General features: G+C 43.1%; 1 protein-coding gene across 12 annotated transcripts in view; it reads right to left on the reverse strand.

The window, feature by feature from the left end:
* Positions 1–23,124, reverse strand: part of phldb1b (pleckstrin homology-like domain, family B, member 1b) — a 406,573-nt gene that overhangs the window by 17,009 nt on the left and 366,440 nt on the right. For 11 of the 12 annotated variants that reach the window (XM_072283992.1, XM_072283991.1, XM_072283988.1 and 8 more), the window contains one exon: positions 16,483–16,521. The exons of the other annotated variant lie outside the window; for it this stretch is intronic. In XM_072283992.1, the coding sequence (XP_072140093.1) occupies positions 16,483–16,521 (39 nt within the window). The remainder of the gene's footprint in view (positions 1–16,482; positions 16,522–23,124) is intronic. 12 annotated transcript variants of the gene reach the window in all.

The raw sequence follows: 23,124 nt of genomic DNA on the forward strand, positions 1-23,124 counted from the left end.
TAGGTTCTTACTTGGCAGCAGTTAAATGGAATCAAAGATGGGCGGGGGGGGGGGGAGAGAGAAGGTTCGTTACTGCTTCACTCAGCTAAGTTTGGGTGATAGTATCTGGAGGGGGTTAGTACATGGGAATGTGGGGGGAATAAAAAGCAATCGTGAAGGATTATGTAAAAGTGGGAGGTTGATGGTCAGCACTTGTGTGGACTGTGTATCTCTCTACAAGCTTATGACTCTCAGAGTCAGAATCAGAATTGGGTTTATTGTCACTGACGTGGTGAAATCTGTTGTTTTACGACGGCAGTACAGAGCAAAAAAGAGAACAAAATAGTGAAGTAGCATTCAAAGATCGGATGGCAGACTCTTTTGCATTTTATGTCTCTCTTACCTAAAAGGCTGTGCAATCTGCACTTTAAGCTTAATTTGCCAAATCTTTACTCACTCATTCAATCTGCCAATATTCCTCATAGCCTTATGATATCCTCTTTGCTAATTACATTCCTGCATATTTTTGGTCCTCTTGATAGCTTGACAATCAAACTTTATTGATTTATACAAATAGAAAAAACGTTGCTATGATGCTCCCAAAAGCATTTGACGTGATCACACTGCCATGGGTGTAGGGATGAGGAAAACAACTTAATGTAATTTCCACGTTAACATAAAAGTCTTGGATCCACCTGCAAACTAGAAAGTATTTATGGCTCAGAAGCAGGCCACCAGTTCTGGACCAGAACTTATGATCCACACAATCCTCTTTCCACCTTAACTTGTCTAATCCTCCCAATGTAGTTTCTATCCCTTTCGCCTGATGCTTATATAGTTTCTTCTTTAGTGTATCTGCACTATTTCTCCCTCAGTTCTGGTACTGTTCTACTAACTCGAGTTTCTGAATGTCCTGCAAATCTTTTTTCCTCATCAAGGTTCTATAAATTTAACACAGCTTCTTTGGTGGGGGGTGGGGGTGGATCTCATTGAAACCTATTGAATGTTGAAGGACCTACATAGAGTGAACATGGAAAGAATGTTTCCTATAGTGGGAGAGTCTAGGAGCAGAGGGCACAGCCTCAGAATAGAAGGATCTCCCTTTAGAACAGAGATGAGGAGGAATTTCTTTAGCCAGAGGATAGTGAATCTGTGGAATGGAATTCATTGCCACAGACGGCTGTGGATGCCAAGTCATTGGGTATAATTAAAGTGGAGATTGGTAGATTCTTGATTAGTAAGGGCATCAAAGGTTACAGGGAGAAGGCGGGAGAATGGGATTGAGAGGGATAATATATCAGCTATGATTGAATGGTGGAGCAGACTCAATGGGACAAATGACCTAATTCTGCTCCAATATCTTATGGCCTTTAACCTTCAAATCTACCCTTGCAGAAATCGAAGTGGTTTAATTACATTTCTCAAACTAGGCTTATTGACATCAGACTTTCATCGACAGTGTGAACAAACCGAGGGGTGAAAATAGATGTAGACACGAGAGTGGTGCTTGCTTTTTTTTAAGATTATGAGGACACTCAGTCCTCGTTTATTTTCATTTAGAAATGCATGCATTAAGAAATGATACAACGTTCCTCCAGAATGATATCACAGAAAAAAACAGGGCAAACCAAAGACTAACACTGACAGAACCACATAATTGTAACATATAGTTCGCAGGCTTGAAGCAAAAGCAAAGGTTGGAGTCAGATTCAGCATCAGGTTATTTACCACTGACATATATCGTGAAATTTGTGGTTTGCACTATGTTCAGAATTACCAAGGCCACCATGGAGACATACCTCTTATGACAGTTTCTGCTGAAAACCATAAATCACCAATCATTACAGTCACCATCCCAATGACGGTAAAATATTGAATAATTAATTTCATATGTTACTGAAAAAAATCAAGGTTAGAATTGCAATACTATCCAAATTGGAAAGCAGACCACTTTCCTTGCAGCGCACACCGAAGGGGCCATCCTATCTTTAGGTTATAATTAGATAATGTGTAAGTGCGGCTTTGCCAGATGGAACAAACATAGTAATCTTTCCCCATTCTCCAATTGCTATTCAAGGTCAGGCCGGGAGAACAAGAAACGTTAACTGTCCATGGGAAGAGATAAGAAGCACGGTAAACAGTGATCAGGTAGATTGAAAGAGAGTAATCTGCTGCAAATAAGATAAGTTGTTATGGAGACACTCGCAAGAGATAAGACTTCAAATGGTATATGAAATTAATGACTATTCATGTGTGGGATGGTCTGTGTCTAATGAGCAACACACAAGGGGAAAATGCCAAACAGTAACACCTACCCTCATCATTAAGCAAGCTTACGTGTCTGTCGCATAAGGTGCTGACGCATGGTAGCAACATCTGTCCTATGTAATTAAACCCATAAATGATAGAAAAACACTGGAGTTTATAGGAAACTGGACTTGCTGGGGCGAGTTGGGTGTACGCAGCTCAGACAACAACCTTGTGACCAGGTGTAACTGATACCAATCTCATTTTCACTGTATGCAAGGGGCTGAAGTTAAAGTTGGCTTAATTAAATAAAAAGAGTTTCAGCATTTTCTAAACCTTGTGTATACCCAAAGTCAACGGGCAGTATTTCACCGGTCCTGAAGGTGTTAGGTATACTAGTATGGTACTAGCTTTTCAGCTCTGTACCTTTCTACACCAATCTCTTTACAGTTTGTCAGCACTCCTGGTGCAGTGGGAAACTTTATTAACATCACTTTGTAAGTGCAGGTTATTATAGAGTTAATCAGATCACCATTATGTACAAATTGCATTGAGACATATAATTCTGTTAAATAGTTTATGTTCGAGCCAATACTTTATAATGAGAAGTTCCAAAATCTTATTCATTATTTATCTATTTAGAGATACAGCGTGGAACAGACCCTTCCATCCCAATGAGCTGCATTGCTTAGCAACAACCCACTGATTTAATCCGAGGCTAATCTCAGGACAATTTACAATGACCAGTTAACCTACTAACTAGTACATCTTTGGAACGTGGGAGGAAACTGGAGCACCTGGAGGAAACCCGTGCATTCCATGGGGAAGACGTACAGACAGTGACACAATTGAAGTCTGAACTCTGACGCCACGAGCTGCAGTAGCATTGCGCTAAACACGACGCTACTGTATCTTTCGATTCACAGGAATACTTCAGGAACAATAGTTTGGCCAATTTAAGTTGTAGAAAACAGAAATCGGTTCAGTTCCTCAATGGTTTTTGAGCATTCCATGATATTATTGATGACTTGCATCTCAACAGTTCACCTTTGATCTATAAGTCTAAGTATCCTTGGATACAGTAAATTAAAATAAAATCAGCCTAGAAAACTACAACTAATTCTTAATAGTCAAACAAAAGTTAGAATTAAAAACAGGAAATGCTCAAAACACTCAGGGGAAGTCAGGCAGCATCTGTGGAAAGAGAAACAGTTAATGTTTCAGGTTGATTAAGAGTTCTGTCGGTGCATCTTTGACATGAAATGTTAACTTTGTTTCTCTTTCCACAGATGCTGCCTGACCTGTTGTGTATGCAGTGTATTCTGGCTTTATTTCAGATTTCTAGTTTCTGTAGATTTTCAATTACTTTTGGAGATTATACTCCTCCTTCCTCTTTCCCCGGGGGTTTCCGACCAACAGAAATAGCTTTTCATTATCTCCCTTTTCAAATACATCTATTTTCAAATAAACAGAATAGATTCTGCAGATGCTGGAAATCCGGAGAAACGCACATAAAACGCCGGAGGAACTCAGCAGGTCAGGCAACGTCTATGGAGGTGAATAAACAGTCAAAGTTTCAGGCCGAGACCTTTCTTCAAGACTGAGAAGGAAGGGGAAGAGGTCTTAATAAAGGGGAAGGGATGGAGTGCAAGCTGGAAGGTGATAGGTGAAACCAGGTGAGGGGGAAGGCAGGTGGCTGGTGGAGTGGGATGAAGTGAGAAGCTGGGAGGTGATGGGGTGGAAAAGGTAAAGGGCTGAAAAAGAAGGAATATGATAGGAGGGGAGAGTGGACCTTGGGAGAAAGGGAAGGAGGGACACCAATGGGAGGTGATGGACAGACGAGAAGAAAAGAAGGGGTAAGAGGGGAGCTAGAATGGGGAATGAAAAAAAGAGAGAAGGTGGACAGCGAAGAAATTACTGGAAGTTGGAGAAATCAATGTTCATGCCATCAAGTTGGAGGCTACCCAGATGGAATATGAGGTGTTGCTCCTCCAACCTGAGAGTGGCCTCATTGCTTCCACTAGACCCTAATCGACCACAAATATTCATGGTTAAGATGCAACATTGCCATCTACCGTTAACATTGCTTTGCAACATGGATATTAGTAATGATTTTGCTTGTCACTGGGAGGACGAGCTGACACATGACTTGAGTGTTTCCAGGAATTGAATGAAGAATCAGGAATCGGAGGGACAGAGAAATGCAAGAAAAAGTGAGGCACTCGGAGACAAGGCCAAAGGGTTAGGTTCAAGGGTTGGGTGTGAGACACTTGTCCATGGTGTTGCTGTGAAAACCTACTGGTGAGTTACCTAATGTCAGAAAGTTTCTCCATTGAGTAGAGTTCTCATTGTACCTGACTTTCAGCAAATATCAGCAAGTGACGGTCTGGTTGAAGCCCCTCAGTTCACCAAGAAGAGTACATCAAACCGTATTGTACCCAGCAAGGGTCAACAAGCTCAAAATAAAACAAGAATTGTACTGTGCAGCTTTACCGATTTTACTGCGCCAGCAGTAAGATCGGGGTTCAATCCCTGCCGTGGCCTGTAAGGAGTTTGTACGTTCTCCCCGTGACCATGTGGGTTTCCTCCGGGTGCTCCGGTTTCCTCCCACAGTCCAAAGCCACATGGGTCAGGGTTAGTGAGATGTGGGCATGCAATGCTGGTACCAGAAGGATGGCATCACTTCCAGGCTGCTTAGCACAATTTTCGCTGATTTGATTTGATGCAAATTGCGCTTTTTACTGTATGTTTTTAGGTACATATGAACAAATAAAGCAAATCTTTATCTTTATGATGAGCTTTGTAATTGGCTTGGCTCAGTACTGCATTATATTTACAATACCGAATGAAAGCAGGAACCTGCATCGAGCACGAGTCTTGGAAATGCCCCACACTTTGTTAACAGCTTTGCTGTGCTATTACATGGCGAGTATAGGGAGAGATGCTGTAAATGGACAACAATATGAAGAATCTGTGCAGGGAGCATGTCAACAGGACACATGGAACATAACCGGTCCTTTCTCCAAATGGCGCAGTGAGATAGCAGCATTGGGACCGAGTCACCTGGCCTGCGGTGGACTGGGCCTTGAGGTCTAAATAAAGCACAACTGTTACTAATATTCATCTTGTAGAACAATGCTAAGGTGAGGTGACAATGTTGAATTTTACAATCAGAATCAGGCTTATTATCACTGACGCAAATAGTGAAATCTGTTGCTTTGTGCCAGCAGTACAGAGCAAGACATGAACATCACTATAAGTTACAATAAATAAATAGTGTAAAAGAGGAATAGTGAAGTGATGTTCATAGACCATTCAAAAATCTGACCGCAGACGGGGAGAAGTTGTTCCTAAAATGTTGATTGTGGGTCTTCAAGACCTTGTACCTCCTGCTTTGAATATTAGTTGTAGTCCCTTGAGATATAGTGGAAGCATATACAATAATAAAGTATTTGAAAAGGGAGATCATAAAAAGCAATTTCTGTTGGTAGGAAAGAGAAAGCAGGAGTATAATCTCCAAAAGTAATTGAAAATCTTGAAAAAAAAGCTGCGGAAACATCATCAGGATGGACTCAAACCCTGGTTTGCTCACGCCTGCTCTCACCTCATCCTCCTGCCATCCTACCACGGATAGGGTTCCTCCTGTCATCACCTACTGCCCCACCAGCCTCCACATCCATCACATAATTCTCCATAACTTCCGCCATCGCCAATGGGATCACAACACCAAGCACATCTTTCCCTCCTCACCTACTTTCTGATTTCCACAGGGATTGCTCCCTACATGACTCCCTTGTCCACTCGCCACTCCCCACTGATCTCCCTCCTGGCACTTACCTTTGCAAGCAGAACAAGTGCTACACCTGCCCCTACACCCCCTCCCTCACTACCATTCAGGGCCCCAAACAGTCCTTCCAGGTGAGGCGACACTTCACCTGTGAGTCTGTGGGGGTCACGTACTGTACCCAGTGCTCCCGGTGTGGCCTCCTGTATATCGATGAGACCAGGCATAGATTAGGAGACTGATTTGTCAAGTTCCAAGCACCAGAAAAAGTAGGATCTCCACTTTCCATTCCCATTTTCACATGTCCATCCCTGGCCTCCTCCACTGTCGTAATGAGGCCACACTCAGGTTGGAGGAGCAACATTTTATATTCCGACTATGCAGCCTTTAACCCAATGGCATGAACATTGAATTCTCAAGCTTCTGGTAATTCCACCCATTCTCCATTCCCCATCCCCTTTTCCCCCTCTTACCTTACCTTCTTGCCTGCCCATCGCCACCCTCTGGTGCTCCTCCCCCTTTTTCTGTCTCCGATGGCCTTCGGTCCTCTCCTATCAGATTCCCCCTTCTCCAGCCCTGTATTTCTCTCACCAATCAACTTCCCAGCTCTTTACTTCATCTCTTCCCCATCCTCGTTTCAGCTATCACCTTGTGTTTCTTCCTCCCCCTCCCCCCACCTTCTTATCCTGACTCCTCGTCTTTTCTCCCCCAGTCCTGATGAACGGTCTCGGCCCGAAATGTCAACTGTTCCTCCAGCATTTTGTGTGTGTTGCTTGGATTTCCAGCATCTGCAGATTTTCTCTTGTTTGTGAAACCACATTAGCCTTTCGCAAAGCCTTTTATTATCTTCGGCAAACTCTTATTTAAATCCTTTTTTTTGAAACATTCTAATTCTGTACTCCAGCCCTTGAGAGGTTAATAGCTTCAGACCTGTTGCTAGCAAACTGTGTGAGGGCGTGGAGTCAGAGAAGGGTTTAAAGGTCGCCTCCCAGGTGCCAGGAGCACACGGGTCAGTTTGCCCTCCGCATCTAACACTGGACATCACACCAGCTGTGTCCAACCAACAATCACAGAATGCCCTTCCCTGCCCACTGGGGAAATAGTTGATGCTTACAAAAAAAGGACAGATCGAAGAGACAGAGAGAGAAGGAAAGAGAGAGAGGGAAAGTGGGAGGGAGAGTGGGAGGGAAAGGGGGAGGGAAAGGGGGAGGGAGGGAGAGAGGGATGGAGGAAAGGAGAGAGGGATGGAGGGAGGAGAAAGGGAAGGAGGGAAGTACTGAAAGCACTCAGTGCACTCTGCACACTCACCAGCCACACTTCTTGTTACAATTAGAAGCCATCGGTTTAGGTGAAGCCCAGGTCACTATTCCCAACACAAAAGAACTGGGAACACTTTCTTCTTTGTTCTCATTTTCAAGACAGTTTAGGTGTAAGGTGACATTGAGTGGAGGCTGCCTCTATCCGTAAGACCGACTGACAGCAATCTCTCTCTCTCTGTATCTCTGTGAAACTTTGGCAAATGCAAACATGGATCAAGTGCACGGGCGTAAAAGGAGAGGAAAGCTGGCCGGAAAACCCGGAGTGGAATCTGTGGCCCAGTCACAGAATCCCAGCAATGCAGCGCACAAGGAACCATCTCGGAATTCTGAAACCTTTCCTCTCCCTGCCTTTGAAGCCAGGGCGGCGTGGTGAAGTTCGAAGGACAATTATAAACAGCTTTGTAATTAGAGTGCAGAATGGGGATGTTGTGCCGGAAAACTCTGAAGTGAATGAAGCAAAACAAGAATTGGCTTATTTTGTCAGGATTTTTTTCCCATTTCTGATCCATTTCCTGTATCTAACACAAATCTGCTCATTTATCTTGACTACTAAACAGTTATAAATCTTCAAAAGATAAACTCATACCATCCACTGAAGGAAAATGTATTTCCTTCGTTTGCTTTTAAGGTTTGCTGTGATTTTAAGGTACTCGTACCTTAAAATCTTAAAACCTGAAGAGACAATTTCCTCTGGTGTGGGAGAGAGGCAGAATAAGAAGACCCTTATACCGGTCTCTCCCACACCAGAGGGAACAGTTCATCTCTTTCTAGCCTAGCATCCTCCTATATTACCTTAAACACCTCAACAAGTTCCCAGTCTTAACTTCTGAACCTCAAAAAGAACACAACATGAAATTTCTATTCCTTTCCGACTTCCCTGTTCATCTCCATGACATGCAATTTTTTTTCAAGTGTGTCATATTCCTTGGCAACACACACAAAATGCTGGAAGAACTCAGCAGGTCAGGCAGCATCTATGGAAATGAATAGACAGCCAACATTTTGGGCTGGGACCCTTCATCAGGACTTGCTTTACTTTTTCATTTTGTGGGCTGTTATTCCTTTTGTTTCCCTATTTACTCACAGCTTGGTGAATCGATAAACCACTTTCAAAGCTTGTGAGGTTGATTCTGATAAAAGTTACCTTCCCCCAAGCAGAGTTTTCAATGATAATTTGATGACTCTGTGGTCCCGATAACTGATTTCACTCCTCGTGAATATTAACCTGCCTACAGTCTGCTGAGCACTGGTAAAGGACAAAATGACATCTTGTGTAAAGAATCTAAACAGGGGTTTCTACTGCAGATGAACAGCTGGGCACAGTTTACTGACCCTGACAAATGGTGGATGTGCACTTGGTTAGGTACCAGAGGCTGATGCTTGCAGAAACAATCAAAATCTGAATCAGATCATAGTTTATTATCACTGACATGCAATATGCCATAAAGTTTGTTGTTTTGCGGCAGCAGTACAGTGCAATACATCAGAACTATAAATTACAATGAGAAATATATATACTCAGTGGCCACTTTATAAGGTACACCTGTTCATTAATGCAAATACCTAATCAGCCAATCATGTGGCAGCAACTCAATGCATAAAAGCATGCAGACATGGTCAAGAGGTTCAGTTGTTGTTCAGACCAAACATCAGAATGGGGAGGAAATGCGATCTAAGTGACTTTGACCGTGGAATGATTGTTGGTGCTTGATGGGGTGGTTTGAGTATCCCAGAAACTACTGATCTCCTGGGATTTCTATGCACAGCAGTCTCTAAAGCTTACAGAGAATGGTGTGAAAAGCAAAAAAAAATGGAGTCCAGTGAGAGGCAGTTCTGCGAGCAAAAATGCCTTGTTAATGAGAGAGGTCAGAGGAGAATGGCCAGACTGGTTCAAGCTGACAGGGACTCAAATAACCACACGTTACAGCAGTGCTGTGCAGAAGAGCATGAACCTGGAAGTGGATGGGCTACAGCAGCAGAAGATCACACCAGGTTCCACTCCTGTACCTAATAAAGTGGCCACTGAGTGAGTGTGACTATGTAAAATTACATTAAATAAGCAGTGCAAAGAGAGCAAAAATTAGTGAGGCAGTGTTCATGGGTTGGTGGCATTCCTGGTTCAGAAATCAGGATTCACAGCAGAACCAAACAATCCAGGAAAAAAAATTGAAGAATGCTCCTCAAATTCAGCAACAGGTCAGTCCCGTGTACAGACATGGAACGTCTTTAGCAGATTAACTGCATATCAGTTACATTCCATATGGCTTTCTTGCTGAATGCCAGTAAATAATTAGCCACATCTAATATAGAGAATGCAGGCACAGATAGCATAATTGGGCTCTTATTGATTCAAGCGTCCGGCTTTTGCTTTTCTATCTCTGAAACAGGTTAGATCTGAGCAGAGGAAATGTTTCATGTTGATAGCATCACATTTCTTTAAAACTGCATAACATCATGGGAATTGTGCACGACATGACCAGCTTGAACCTCTCATATTTGGATGCACAAAATACACTGGGGCTACATACAATGGCTTTTCTCGACATGGATGTGTGATCATCATATGCAATTAACCCATGCCTAGTGAGCACAATATAAGCAGATAGTGACCATCTCAGACAGGACTTATCTCTGATATCCATATCCTCTACTGTAGTCGACATTACTGTAAACTTTTGCACACACTGCCAGCTTATTCAACAGGAGGGAGTGTACTGTAATCTCCTGTCAATGATCATTGCCATGAGATTGTAGGAGACTTTCCCCTTTCTTATGTGGGACAAGGCAATTCAAAGGTTCAAAGTACATTTATTATCGAAGTATGTATGCAGTGTACAACCCTGAGATTCATCTTCCCACAGACAAGAAAAACCATGGAACCTGTTCAAAGAACAATATCAACCCCACCCCCACGTGCAAATAAAAACACAGATCACACAAATGGCAAAAAACGAGCAAAAAACACAGAACATAAACCCCAATCCACAAAAGTCATCGAAAGAGTCCAAGCATATTCAGTTTGGCTCAGTTCAGTTTACTCTAGCACTGTGTCGTTCATTTTCTGCAAGCCGCCCTTATCAAAACTGCACAAAATAGCACAAAAAAAGGAGCAACCAGAGACCAGAAACATATCATAATATGAAATGTATCAAAACGTCAACTACAGAGTCCAATCCACAAACCACATTGATTAAAGCTTGCCCAAGACCCAGAACTCCAGCACCATCCTCCAACAGCATCAAGGAAGGGGAGGGGGAGGGAGAAACCGTTACACACAGACACCCTCCTCCGGCAGCACCGAGCAGAGGCTGGTAGACAATGCAGAACACCTGCTCGCCTTCCGCTCTCGCCTTGATGACTTCAATTTTCCTCAGTGCTTTAATTGGCGAGAAATAGAGTCGATCATGGGCTCGCGCCCTGTCTCCAGGCTTCTTGGCCCAAGGCTGCACGCTTCGCTCGAAGCCTCACCAAACACCCTTGGAGACAGCAAAGCACCAGACTGCTCAATTAGCCTGAAAGCACACCATCAAAATGTAGATTGCAAACTCCAACAGTAGCAGAACCACATTTGAATGAAAAAGATGTAAAAGAAGTGAAGGAAGTAGTTTCGTAAACCGTCTGAAGGATGTTGCCCTTGGTTGCGTTGTCTGCTGGCGCCATCTTCTTCGGCACCATGTCTGCACGCCCAGGCAGGGCACATGATAATTAGAGGGAAACTTACAATTCCCAATCTCCATGGAAGAAGGAGATTGTAACAGGGACAATTACTATTCATGAGACATGCAGGGCTCAAAATGAGGGAAAACTCCTACTCAAGAATATGAGGGGTATTCATTCCCAGATTGATCAGACTGCCATTCCTCGGCTATCTGACAGGTAAAGTATGAAATGGACACATACACCATCTGCAGTAAATAAATCTTATAGGATTAGAACTCCTTGAGGTTCTTTGCCTGCAGTTTCCTCCAGGAGGAGACCCTGATAGCCATTGGCAATGCAGTTTTTGCCCTGTTCTCAGTTTGCAAGTGAAATTTAGGTTTAATTATCATCAATCATACATGAATAGCCAAATGAAACAGCATTCCTCTGAAGTCAAGTTGCAAAACAGGTTGCCAACAGCACACAGCACATATGGTTATGATAGCAAAAAATATACAATATAGCCTAAGCTCCTGAATGGCATGGCCTGTAGATTAATGGTGCATGGGATGATGTTCTGGTCCAGCTTGTTCTTCCACCGAGCGAACATTAGCGGGCAGCACAGCTGGGAGGGGTCTGTCTTCAGCAGGTGGATGATTTCACTAAGGACATCTTTACTGTGTAGACACGTCCTTGGGTTTAGGCAAGATAAGATTAGCTTAGTTTTACTTGTCACATGTATATCGAAACATACAGTGAAATGCTGGTTTATGTCAAATCAAATCAGCAAGGATTGTGCTGGGTGCAGTGGTCACAGGGAGAAAGTACAAACTCCTTACAGGCAGTGACCTGAAATTGGTCACAGGGAGAAAGTACAAACTCCTTACAGGCAGTGACTTGAATTGAACACTGATCGGTGAAAAGTGGCGCTGTAAAGCGATGCGCTAACTGCTACGCTATTGCACTGGCATCCCTCCTCCACCTTTCTTGTCCAGAATGTGCCGGTGCTGATCTCAGTGACCCCTGCCCATTCTCCCAGTCGTATTCCCAAATGGAAACATCTCCGAATGCACCAGTGTCTGAGAGTAATTGTGCAGAGGCCTCCAAATCAGTAAAACACTTTTCAGCTCCTGCCTCACTAATCCCTGTAAATGTTTACAAGACAAAACAATTATAAAACTGCAAAAGCCACAAAAGTAGAATTATTGTAACAAACAGGAAGGCATGGTAGTGATTATAATTTTAATTCACCCCAGTGCTGATGAGGTATCATTTGATGGGATGAGTAATAGGTAGGCCTTACCCATGCAAGCTTGGTGTTAAGTAGTTCAAAATGGCAGTACTGTCTTCTCACTGACTGATGACATGTTCTCACTAATTCCAATTTACACTCGATGAGTGTTCGCCAGCACAGTCACCATGGTAACATGGCAGTTGGCATAATGCTTACAATCTGAAAGAGTGTCGTGTATCTAAGTTTGCTGATGATACTAAATTGAGTGGAAAAGCAAATTGTGCAGAGAGATATAGATAGGTTAAGTGAGTGGGCAAAGGTCTGGCAGATGAAGTACAATGCTCGTAAATGCAAGGTCATCCACTTTGGAAGGAAAAATGGAAGAGCAGATTATTATTTAAATGGTAAAAAAAATTGCAGCATGCTGCTGTGCTGAGGGACTTAGGAGTGCTTGTGTATGAATCACAAAAGGTTGGTTTGCAGGTACAGCAGGCTATCAAGAAGGCAAATGGAAAGTTGGCCTTCATTGCTAGAGGGATTGAATTGAAGAGCAGGGAGGTTATGCTGCAAATGTACAGGGTACTGGTGAGATCGCACCTGGAGCACTGCGTGCTGTTTTAGTCTCCTTACTTGAGGGAGGATATACTGGCTTTGGAGGTGGTGCAGAAGAGGTTCACCAGGTTGGTTCCAGAGTTGAATGGGTTAGACTATGAGGAGAGATTGAGTCACCTGGGACTGTACTCACTGGAATTCAGAAGAATGACAGGAGATCTTATAGAAACATATAAGACTATGAAAGGGATTGATATAGGTGAGACGAGAACTAGGGGACATAGCCTCAAGATTTGGGGGACGAGATTTAGGACGGAGATGAGGAGGAACTGCTTTTTCCCAGAGAGTGGTGAATCTGTGGAATTCTTTGCCCAATGAAGCAGTGGTGACTACCTCAGTAAATATATTTAAGACAAGGCTGGGTAGATTTTTGCATAGTAGAGGAGTTAAGGTTTATGGGGTAGGTGGAGATGAGTCCATGGCCAGATCAGCCAGGATCTTATTGAATGACGGAGCAGGCTCGACGGGCCAGATGGCCGACTCCTCCTCCTATTTCTTATGTTCTTATGTTCGAGCTCCAGTGACCAGCAATGGGGGTTCAATTCCTGCCACTGTCTGTAAGCAGTTTGTATGTTCTCCCTGTGACCGCGTGGGTTTCCTCCGGGTGCTCCGGTTTCCTCCCACAGTCCAAAGAAGAACGGGTTAGGGTTTGCAAGTTGTGAGCATGCTATTTTGGTGCCAGGAGCATGATGACACTTACGGGCTGCCCCCAGCCACTCCTCCCGCTGCGTTGCTTGTTGACACAAAACAATGCGTTTCACATGCACACGTACATGTGCCAAATAAAGCTGATCTGAACTTAATCACCATGTTAGCACTTTACCACACAGACAAGGCAGCACCACAGATGTCATTTATGCATGGCAAGGACAGTTGTAACCAAAACAAATTTATTGCTGGAGAACTTAAATCAAAAATCTAATTTATTAAGTTCTCCAATATTGGGGGATGTAATAGCCTTTTTGGAATTACCAACTAAACATACAGCACTTTCAATCCAAACTTGACACAAGGGCTTGTCACTCTTTGCTACCTGACCTGACCTAACCCCAATACATATAGTTGTAAAAACCAGGGTCAAGTAGCTGGACTCGAAAGCAATAGAAACTGCTTCCTGTGTTTCCTGACACTCAGTGGATTGTCAGCCTTTAAAATTCCTTAGTAATGAACCTTCTCGCTTTTATCTGTAACTAACTGGCCTGGCCTGGTCATATTTGATGCAAATCTGAGGTTTTTAATTTATTCATTTGAAATCTCACCCCACCCTCATACATATACTCAAGATCCATAGCCCAGCACAGCTGCTCAAACTCTGGGTACAGACCAAGTTTTACATTGAACCACATTGAAATCCTTGAACTTGTTCTGTTATTCAAATGGAGTATGGGTGAGATTTATCTCAACTCCATCCATGCAGCTTGGATGTATCGCCAATGACATTCCTACCCAACCAATGCCGCTCACTCCACAGGTGAAGACAGGTGTCATCCATATCGAAGGTAGGTTAGAGGAACGCTGGGCAGATAACCTGACAGGATGGACACAGATACTAACAATGGGATGCTTTGCTAACCCCAAGATTGTTCTGAAGATCTGGAAAATGAACTATAACCTGGATACCAGGAGGGGAAATCATAGAGAAAATTTTAAAAAGTTATTTTTATCTTCTATGAACACATTTATAGTTCTATAAATATCTTAAGTTTATATAATCATAAGACTGTTATGGTTTAGGAAGCCATTCCTATACCATAACTAAATCTATTCTCTGTCACTTCCTGGTGGAGCGGTCACACCAGGCCCATTTTCCCCTTTTTTCACCTTAGCCCTTTAAGCCATTATCCCTCAAGTGCCTGTGCAAATTCCTTTGAAGGCCGTGATTAATGAAGCTTGGCATGCAAGTGTAGCCAGGCTGACTGTTGAGTCTTGCAGTGTTTGACTCATTCCACTGAGGTAAACAGCACCGTCCCTCACAGAAACAAAACATAACTTGTATTTAAACAGCTTGTCTCCTCATCTCAGAACGTCCTGAAGCATTTTATGGCCTGTGAAATAACTTTATACCATTGACTGCACTTCACAAGTAGTCAATGGCTTTAGAATATCCTGGTGAAAGTCTTTCAATTGCTGATTAAATTGCTGGTGCTTCATTCTTTTAAATAATATCCCCAAATCATCATAACAAATATAGAAAAATAACAAACGTCTTCTTAAACAGACTTGGACAATACTCACTTGCAGACCCCAGTCAGTCTGGATTGGCAACAACGTCTCCTCCACAATCTCCGTCAGCACGGGTACACCACAGGGCTGTGTCCTTAGCCCCCTGCTCTACTCACTTTATACCTATGATTGTGAGGCTAAGTACAGCTCCAATGTCATAGTTAAAATTGTTGATGATACCATGCCATAGGCTGAATCAAAGGTGATGACAAATCAGCATATAGGAGGGAGATTGAAAATCTGGCTGAGTGGTGCCACAACAACAACAACCTCTCACCCAATGTCAGCAAGATCAAGGAGCTGATTATTGACTTCAGGAGGAGGAAACCAGAAATCCATTTGTCAGTTCTCATTGGGAGATCAGAGGTGGAGAGGGTCAGCAACTTTAAATTCCTTGATGTTATCATTTCAGAGCATCTGCCTTGGGCCCAACAGGTAAGTGCAATTATGAAGAAAGCACAGCAACACCTCTCCTTCCTTCGAAGTTTGCGAAGATTTGGCATGATATCTAAAACTTTGGCAATCTTCTATAGATGTGTGGTGGAGGGTATATTGACTGGCTGCATCATAGCCTGTTATGGAAACACCAATGTCCTTGAATGGAAAATCCAACAATACAATCGTGGATACGGCCCAGTTCGTCGTGGGTAAAGCCTCCCCACCATTGAGCACATCTACATGGAGTGCTGTCGCAGGAAAGCAGCATCCTTCATCAGGGACTCCCACCACCCAGGTCCTGCTCTCTTCTTGCTGCTGCCATCAGGAAGGATATACAGGATCCTTAGGTCCCACACCATCAAGTTCAGGAACAGTTATTACCCCTCAACCATCAGGCTTTTGAACCAGAGGGGATAACTTCACTAAACCTCACTTGCCCCATCACTGAAATGTTCCCACAACCTCTGGACTCACTCTTCAGCTTATTTTCTCAATATTTATTGTTTATGAATTTACTATTATTATTATTATTATAGGTTTTCTTTCTTAGCTCATCTGGTAGAACCTGAGGAACAGACATAGCGAAGTACACTCATTTCTCAATTGCTAGGAATTTTATTATTATTTCTTTTTTTTCTTTTTATATTTGCACAGATTGTTGTTTTTGCATATTGGGTATTGCTGGGTGCAGTCTTCCACTGATTCTTTTGTGTTTTCTCCATTTGCTGTGAATGCCCACAAGAAAATGAATCTCAGGGCTAATATGGCGACATACAGTACATGTACTTTGGTAACAAATTTACTTTGAACATCAGTTGCCACGCTGGAACACCAACAGGACTTCCATTAGCACTTCACCACTGAGAATTACTTCAGACCTCCTGAGATCATGAATAACCCCATTCCACTGCCAGAATCCCTTTATCTTCTATCTCACACAGAACATGATATTCCAGAAAAGGAATATCCTTAATGGCAATTAAATTGTTAATGCTGATTTTGCTCACCTCAGCTCAGCTGAGCTCCTTCCATTGTCCTCAGTATCCCTAGGGTGGAGAGGAGAGGGGAAAAAAATCAGCCACTGGAAATCTGCATCCGACATCCTTCCTTTTTCCCAACCTCATCCAGAGAACTAAATCATCAGACTCCACTCTGGACTGGCCACTGCTTTATATGGCAAGTTAATGGAGGGATACACCTCCCAAGAAACTGGAGGCAAACTAAGGACTGCAGGAGGAACTAAAGCATTTGAACCTCAGTCAATAGTCATTAAGTTAAGTTCCAAGAAAAGTCCATATCCAAACTTACATGAAGTCCCGTGTTTGCTCACCTACACTGACACCCAATGAAGTACAATGCAAATCCTTAAAGAGAGCAGACAGTAGCTGTGCAAGGTAAGGGGGTGTAGTGGAGACTCAGGGTGGATTTGAGAAGACCAGCTAAGGTGAAGGATGTACAACAGGCCAGATTTGGAAGGTTGGCTGGGCAGAAGAGATTCTCGGGATAGGGGAGAGTGAATGCCATGGAGGGATTTGAACACAAGGGTGAGAATTTTTAAATTGAGTTATCACCAATTAGCATAGGAAGCAGCAGAATTAAAAAGCTCCATTGGTAAAAGAGAAGGTCCATGTATACAAGTTCAAGTTCATTGTCATCTGACTGTACGTATATACAAACAAAGCAACGTTCCTCTAGTCCACGGTGCGTGTGTCTGTCCGTGTGTGTTTGTGTACACATCTGTGCCTGTGTGTATGAGTGTGTTTGTGTGTGTGTGTGCACTTGTATATCTTGAGAGTTTCAGCCTGCTATTGTACAGCCGACCAGGAGACAAGGGCAGGCAGTGTGTCTGCACTGGAATGCTATGTTGTTTTCACTATAGTCCCTTTAACAGTGATTCACTCAGAGCCACAAATTGTCAGGAGATTTTGGGCCTCAACATGCCATTAGATCTGTAATAAAAGCCTTACCCTCCGGCTACATTCTGGTTCCACAGAGGAGAACGTGCAAAGCGCACAGGGTGGAGCAGGCAAGCAGAGATCTGCTTGAGATAGTGGCCCCTATCATCACAAGAATCACCGACTGGAGCCATGGAACTGCTGGGGAGACAAGCACAACTGCCTGTGCACAGCCAACAGTCTCCACTGAAAGGTGAGCCTGTCACACGTTACAAGGCACCCCGAAAGACAGGATGAGTTCCACAAAGGAGTCAGTTTTTCTTCTAATTGAAAACTAGGGTGTGCAAAGTGACAAAGGTTATATACAGGTAGATCAGAGGCCTGGGAAGTATTTAAGATCCAGCAGAAGACTAAAAAGCTCATAAAACTCATAAGCTCATTGGCAGAAGAAATGAAAGGGTTGACTATTTTCTAAAATACAAAAACTGAGGTGCAAAGGGACTTGGGAGCCCTTATGCAGGGTTTCCTAAAGGATAAATTGCAGGTTGAGTCTGTGGTGAGGACGGCAAATGCAATGTTAGTATTCATTTCAAGAGGACTAGAATATAAAAGCTAGAATGTAAAGTTAAGACTTTATAAAGCACTGGTGAGGGCTCACTTGGAATATTGTGAGCAGTTCTGGGGCCCTTATCATAGAAAGGATATGCTGAAACTGGAGAGGGGTCAAAGGAGGTTCATGAAATTATTCTGGGATTCAATGGCTTGTCATATGAAGAGCTGATGGCTCTGGGTCTGTATTCACTGGAATCTCAAAGAATGAGGGGTGACCTCATTGAAACCTATTGAATGGTGAAAAGCCTAGGCAGAATGGATGTGGAGAGGATGTTTCCTATGATGGGAGAGTCTAAGACCAGAGGACACAGCCTCAGAATAGAGGGGCGCTCTTTTAGAATGGAGATGAGGAGGAATTTCTTTAACAAGAGAATGGTGAATCTGTGGAATTCATTGTCGCAGGCAGCTATGGAGGCCAAGTCATTGGGTATATTTAAGGCAGAGGTTGATAGATTCTTGATTGGTCAGGGCATGAAGGAATATGGGGAGAAGGCAGGAGATTGGGGCTGAGAGGAAAGACGGATCAACCATGGTGAAATGGCCTAATTCTGCTCCTATATCTTATAGTCTTATTGTCTGAAAAGGGAGAAAATGAATTTTGAGGAAACAACATGTATTAAAACAAACAGTCGATAGCTTCTATTGATATAAAAGTAGAAAGATAAGTATACATGTGCACTTTCAAGAATTAACAGCAGCAAGTAAAAATGGCATATAGGTTGAATGTGGGAGATATCAGATGGGCTAATTTCAAATCACATAGTTGAATTCATAAAAATTCCAATTACAAGGGACAAGGGATATGCTGGGATTATCCAGAACTAGAGGGCACAGCCTCAAAATTGAGGGGTGACTTTTTAGAACAGAGGTAAAGAGTAATTTATTTAGCCAGAGAGTAGTGAATCTCTGGAATGCTCTGCCACAGACTGCGGTGGAGGCCAAGTCCGTGGGTATACTGAAGGCGGAAGCCGATCGTTTCTTGATCGGTCAGGACATCAAAGGATATGGCGAGAAGGTGGGTGTATGAGGTTGAGTGGGATCCGGGATCAGCCATGATGGAATGGCAGAGCAGACTCGATGGGCTGAATGGCCTAATTCTGCACCTCTGCTTTATGGTCTAAGTTATTGGAGAGACACATGCATGGGGGTGGGGAGGAATCAGCAGGACTTGATGGATTGCACACGAGACTTTTAAAGGAAGTGGCTGCAGAAATTGCGGACCCATTGGTTAAAGCTTTGTTAAGTTGCTGAAGTCTGGGAGGGAAACTGAAGATTGGAAACAACCAATGTGACTCCCCTTTTCACAAAAGGAGAAAGGGAGAAGACATGGAAGTACAAGCCATTTAGTTTAACAACTAGTATTGATAAGATTCTAGACTAAGTACTCAAAGAGAAAATAGCTAATCAATTTGGAAAGCTGAATATAATAAATTCTGGTCAGCACAGTTTAATGAAAGCTAAATCATAAAACCATGATGATTAGGTTTAATTATACTGGGTGCCATTGTTGCATAGCAGCTAGTACAATGCCTTTACCGAGCCAACGACCAGGTTCAACACCCATCGCTTTCTTTGAGGAGTTTGTACCCCATGACCATGTTGGTTTCCTCTGGGTGCTCTGGTTTCCTCCCACAGTCCAAAGACAGGGTGATAGAAGATTAATTAGTCACATGCATGTAATTGGGCCAGAAGGGTCTGTTACTGTGCTGTATCTCTACATAAAACTAAATAAGAATAAAAATCATGTTTGAAAATCTTTCCTAAATCCTTTGAGGATGTAACAGGGAGAGTTGATAGAGCATACTTAGATTATCAAGAAGCATTTGAAAAGGTGCAACAGAGGAGGTTGGTGCCAGAATGGATTAAAAACTGTCCTACAGAAAGTAAAGTGATGGAATAAATGACAGGAAAGAGGACTCAAGTGGAATATTGTTCAGTATTTATATTAATGAGGAAGTAACAGTGCATAATGCTTCCAAATTTGCTATTGCTAAGGTGGAAGATGGAAGATCATACTGTGATTCTGAAAGGGTATATAAATAGATGAATGAGTGGGCAAAAGAGTGGCAAAAAGAGTATAATAAAACCATAAGACAAAGGAGCAGAAGTTGGCCCATCGAGTCTGCTCCGCCATTTTATCATGAGCTGATCCATTCTCCCATTTAGTCCCACTCCCCCGCCTTCTCACCATAACCTTTGATGCCCTGGCTACGCAGATACCTATCAATCTCTGCCTTAAATACACCCAATGACTTGGCCTCCACTGCCGCCCGTGGCAACAAATTCCATAGATTCACCACCCTCTGTCTAAAAAAATTTCTTTGCATCTCTGTTCTGAATGAGCGCCCTTCAATCATTCAGTCATTCCCTCTCGTACTAGACTCCCCCACCATGGAAACGAATTTGCCACATCCACTCTGTCCATGCCTTTCAACATTCGAAATGTTTCTATGAGGTCCCTCCTCATTCTTCTAAACTCCAAGGAATACAAGAGTGGACAAACGTTCCTCATGTGTTAACCCTCTCATTCCCGGAATCATTCTAGTGAATCTTCTCTGTACCCTTTCCAACGTCAGCACATCCTTTCTTAAATAAGGAGCCCAAAACTGCCCACAGTACTCCAAATGAGGTCTTACCATCGCCTTGTAGAGACTCAACATCACATCCCTGCTCCTATACTCTATTCCTCTAGAAATGAATGCCAACATTGCATTCGCCTTCTTCACCACCGAATCAACCTGGAGGTTAACCTTAAGGGTATCCTGCACGAGGACTCCCAAGTCCCGTTGCATCTCAGAACTTTGAATTCTCTTCCCATTTAAATAATAGTCTGCCCGCTTATTTCTTCTGCCAAAGTGCATAACCATACACTTTCCAACATTGTATTTCATTTGCCACTTCTTTGCCCATTCTTCCAATCTTCCAAGTCTCTCTGCAGACTTTCTGTTTCCTCAGCACTACCGGCCCCTCCACCTATCTTCGTTTCATCAGCAAACTTAGCCACAAAGCCATCTATTCCATAATCCAAATCGTTGATGTACAATGTAAAAAGAAGCAGCCCCAACACTGATCCCTGTGGAACACCACTGGTAACCGGCAGCCAACCAGAATAGGATCCCTTTATTCCCACTCTCTGTTTCCTGCCAGTCAGCCAACGCCCTATCCACGTATGTAACTTTCCCGTAATTCCATGGGCTCTTATCTTGTTAAGCAGCCTCATGTGTGGCACCTTGTCAAAGGCCTTCAAAAATCCAAATACACAACATCCACTGCATCTCCATTGTCTAGCCTACTGGTAATTTCCTCAAAAAATTGTAATAGGTTTGTCAGGCAGGATTTTCCTTTAAGGAAACCATGTTGAGTTCTGCCTATCTTGTCATATGCCTCCAGGTACTCCGTAACCTCATCCTTGACAATCGACTCCAATAACTTCCCAACCACCGATGTCAAGCTAACAGGTCTATAATTTCCTTTTTGCTTCCTTGCCCCCTTCTTAAATAGCGGAGTGACATTTGCAATCTTCCAGTCCTCTGGAACCATGCCAGAATCTATTGACTTTTGAAAGATCATCGCTAATGCCTCCGCAATCTCCACAGCTACTTCCTTCAGAACACGAGGGTGCATTCCATCTGGTCCAGGAGATTTACCTACCCTTAGACTATTCAGCTTCCTGAGTACTTTCTCTGTCGTAATTGTTACTGTGCACACTTCTCTCTCCTGCCACCCTTGAGTGTCCGGTATACTGCTGATGTCTTCCTCAGTGAAGACTGATGCAAAATACTCATTCAGTTCCTCTGCCATCTCCTTATCTCCCATTACAATTTCTCCAGTATCATTTTCTATCAGTCCTATATCTACTCTCACCTGTCTTTTACTCTTTATATACTTGAAAAAGCTTTTAGTATCCTCTTTAATGTTACTTGCTAGCTTCCTTTCATAGTTCATCTTTTCCCTCTTAATGACCTTCTTAGTTTCCTTTTGTAAGCTTTTAAAAACTTCCCAATCCTCTGTCTTCCCATTAATTTTTGCTTCCTTGTATGCCCTTGTAATGTGGGGAGTCTGAGGTCATGCACTTCGGTGAGAGCAAACAGAAGGCAGATTATTATCTAAATAAAACGAGACTACGAGTGAGTGGTGCAGAGATATCTAGGTTTCTGATGCAAGAATCACAAGAAGCTAGCAGGCAGATCTGGCAAGTAGCTAAGGAGGCAAACAACATGTTCAACTCTAATCCCTTTGCATTGAACAACATGTTTGCCTTCAATGCAAGGGGATTAGAGTTGAAAGGAGGCTCTGTTGCAATTGTACAGGGTGTTGATGAAGCCTCTTCTGGAATATTGTGTCATGTTCCAATCTCCTTACCTTAAAAGAAGCATTGGAGGCAGTACAAAGGAGACTCACCAAGCTAATTTCTGGGATGAGAGGGTTATCCTATCAAGAAAGACTTAACAGTATGGCATCTATTCCTTTGAGTATGAAGGAATGAGGGGTGACCTTTTTCAAATATATAACACATAAAGAGGCACTTCCATAGGCACATGAACAGGTGTGGAGTGATAGGCACTGAACTGGCATCATCGAGTACATTTATATACAGCACGTCAGCACATTGTGGATTGAAGGATCTGCGCGCTCTTCTATCATGGTAGCACAGATAGAGCTTGTTCCTGTGCTATGTCTGTTTATTATTATGATCATAAGGGGGCTGGAAAGGGTAGATGTTAGCATGTTTTCAGATGGGACTTAACTACAAGAAAAGGGACCAGTCATTAAAACTGGGTTAAACAGTAACGCACATCAAAGTTGCTGGTGAACACAGCAGGCCAGGCAGCATCTCTAGAAAGAGGTACAGTCGACGTTTCAGGCTGAGACCCTTCGTCAGGACTAACTGAAGGAAGAACTAGTAAGAGATTTGAAAGTGGGAGGGGGAGGGGGAGATCCAAAATGATAGGAGAAGACAGGAGGGGGAGGGATGGAGCCAAGAGCTGAACAGGTGATTGGCAAAGAGGATATGAGAGGATCATGGGACAGGAGGCCCAGGGAGGAGGAAAAGGGGGAGGGAGGGAAAAACCCAGAGGATGGGCAAGGGGTATAGTCAGAGGGACAGAGGGAGAAAAAGGAGAGAGAGAGAAAGAATGTGTG

The sequence above is a fragment of the Mobula birostris genome, chromosome 20, assembly GCF_030028105.1.
Source record: "Mobula birostris isolate sMobBir1 chromosome 20, sMobBir1.hap1, whole genome shotgun sequence".
Classification (NCBI taxonomy): Eukaryota; Metazoa; Chordata; class Chondrichthyes; order Myliobatiformes; family Myliobatidae; genus Mobula; species Mobula birostris.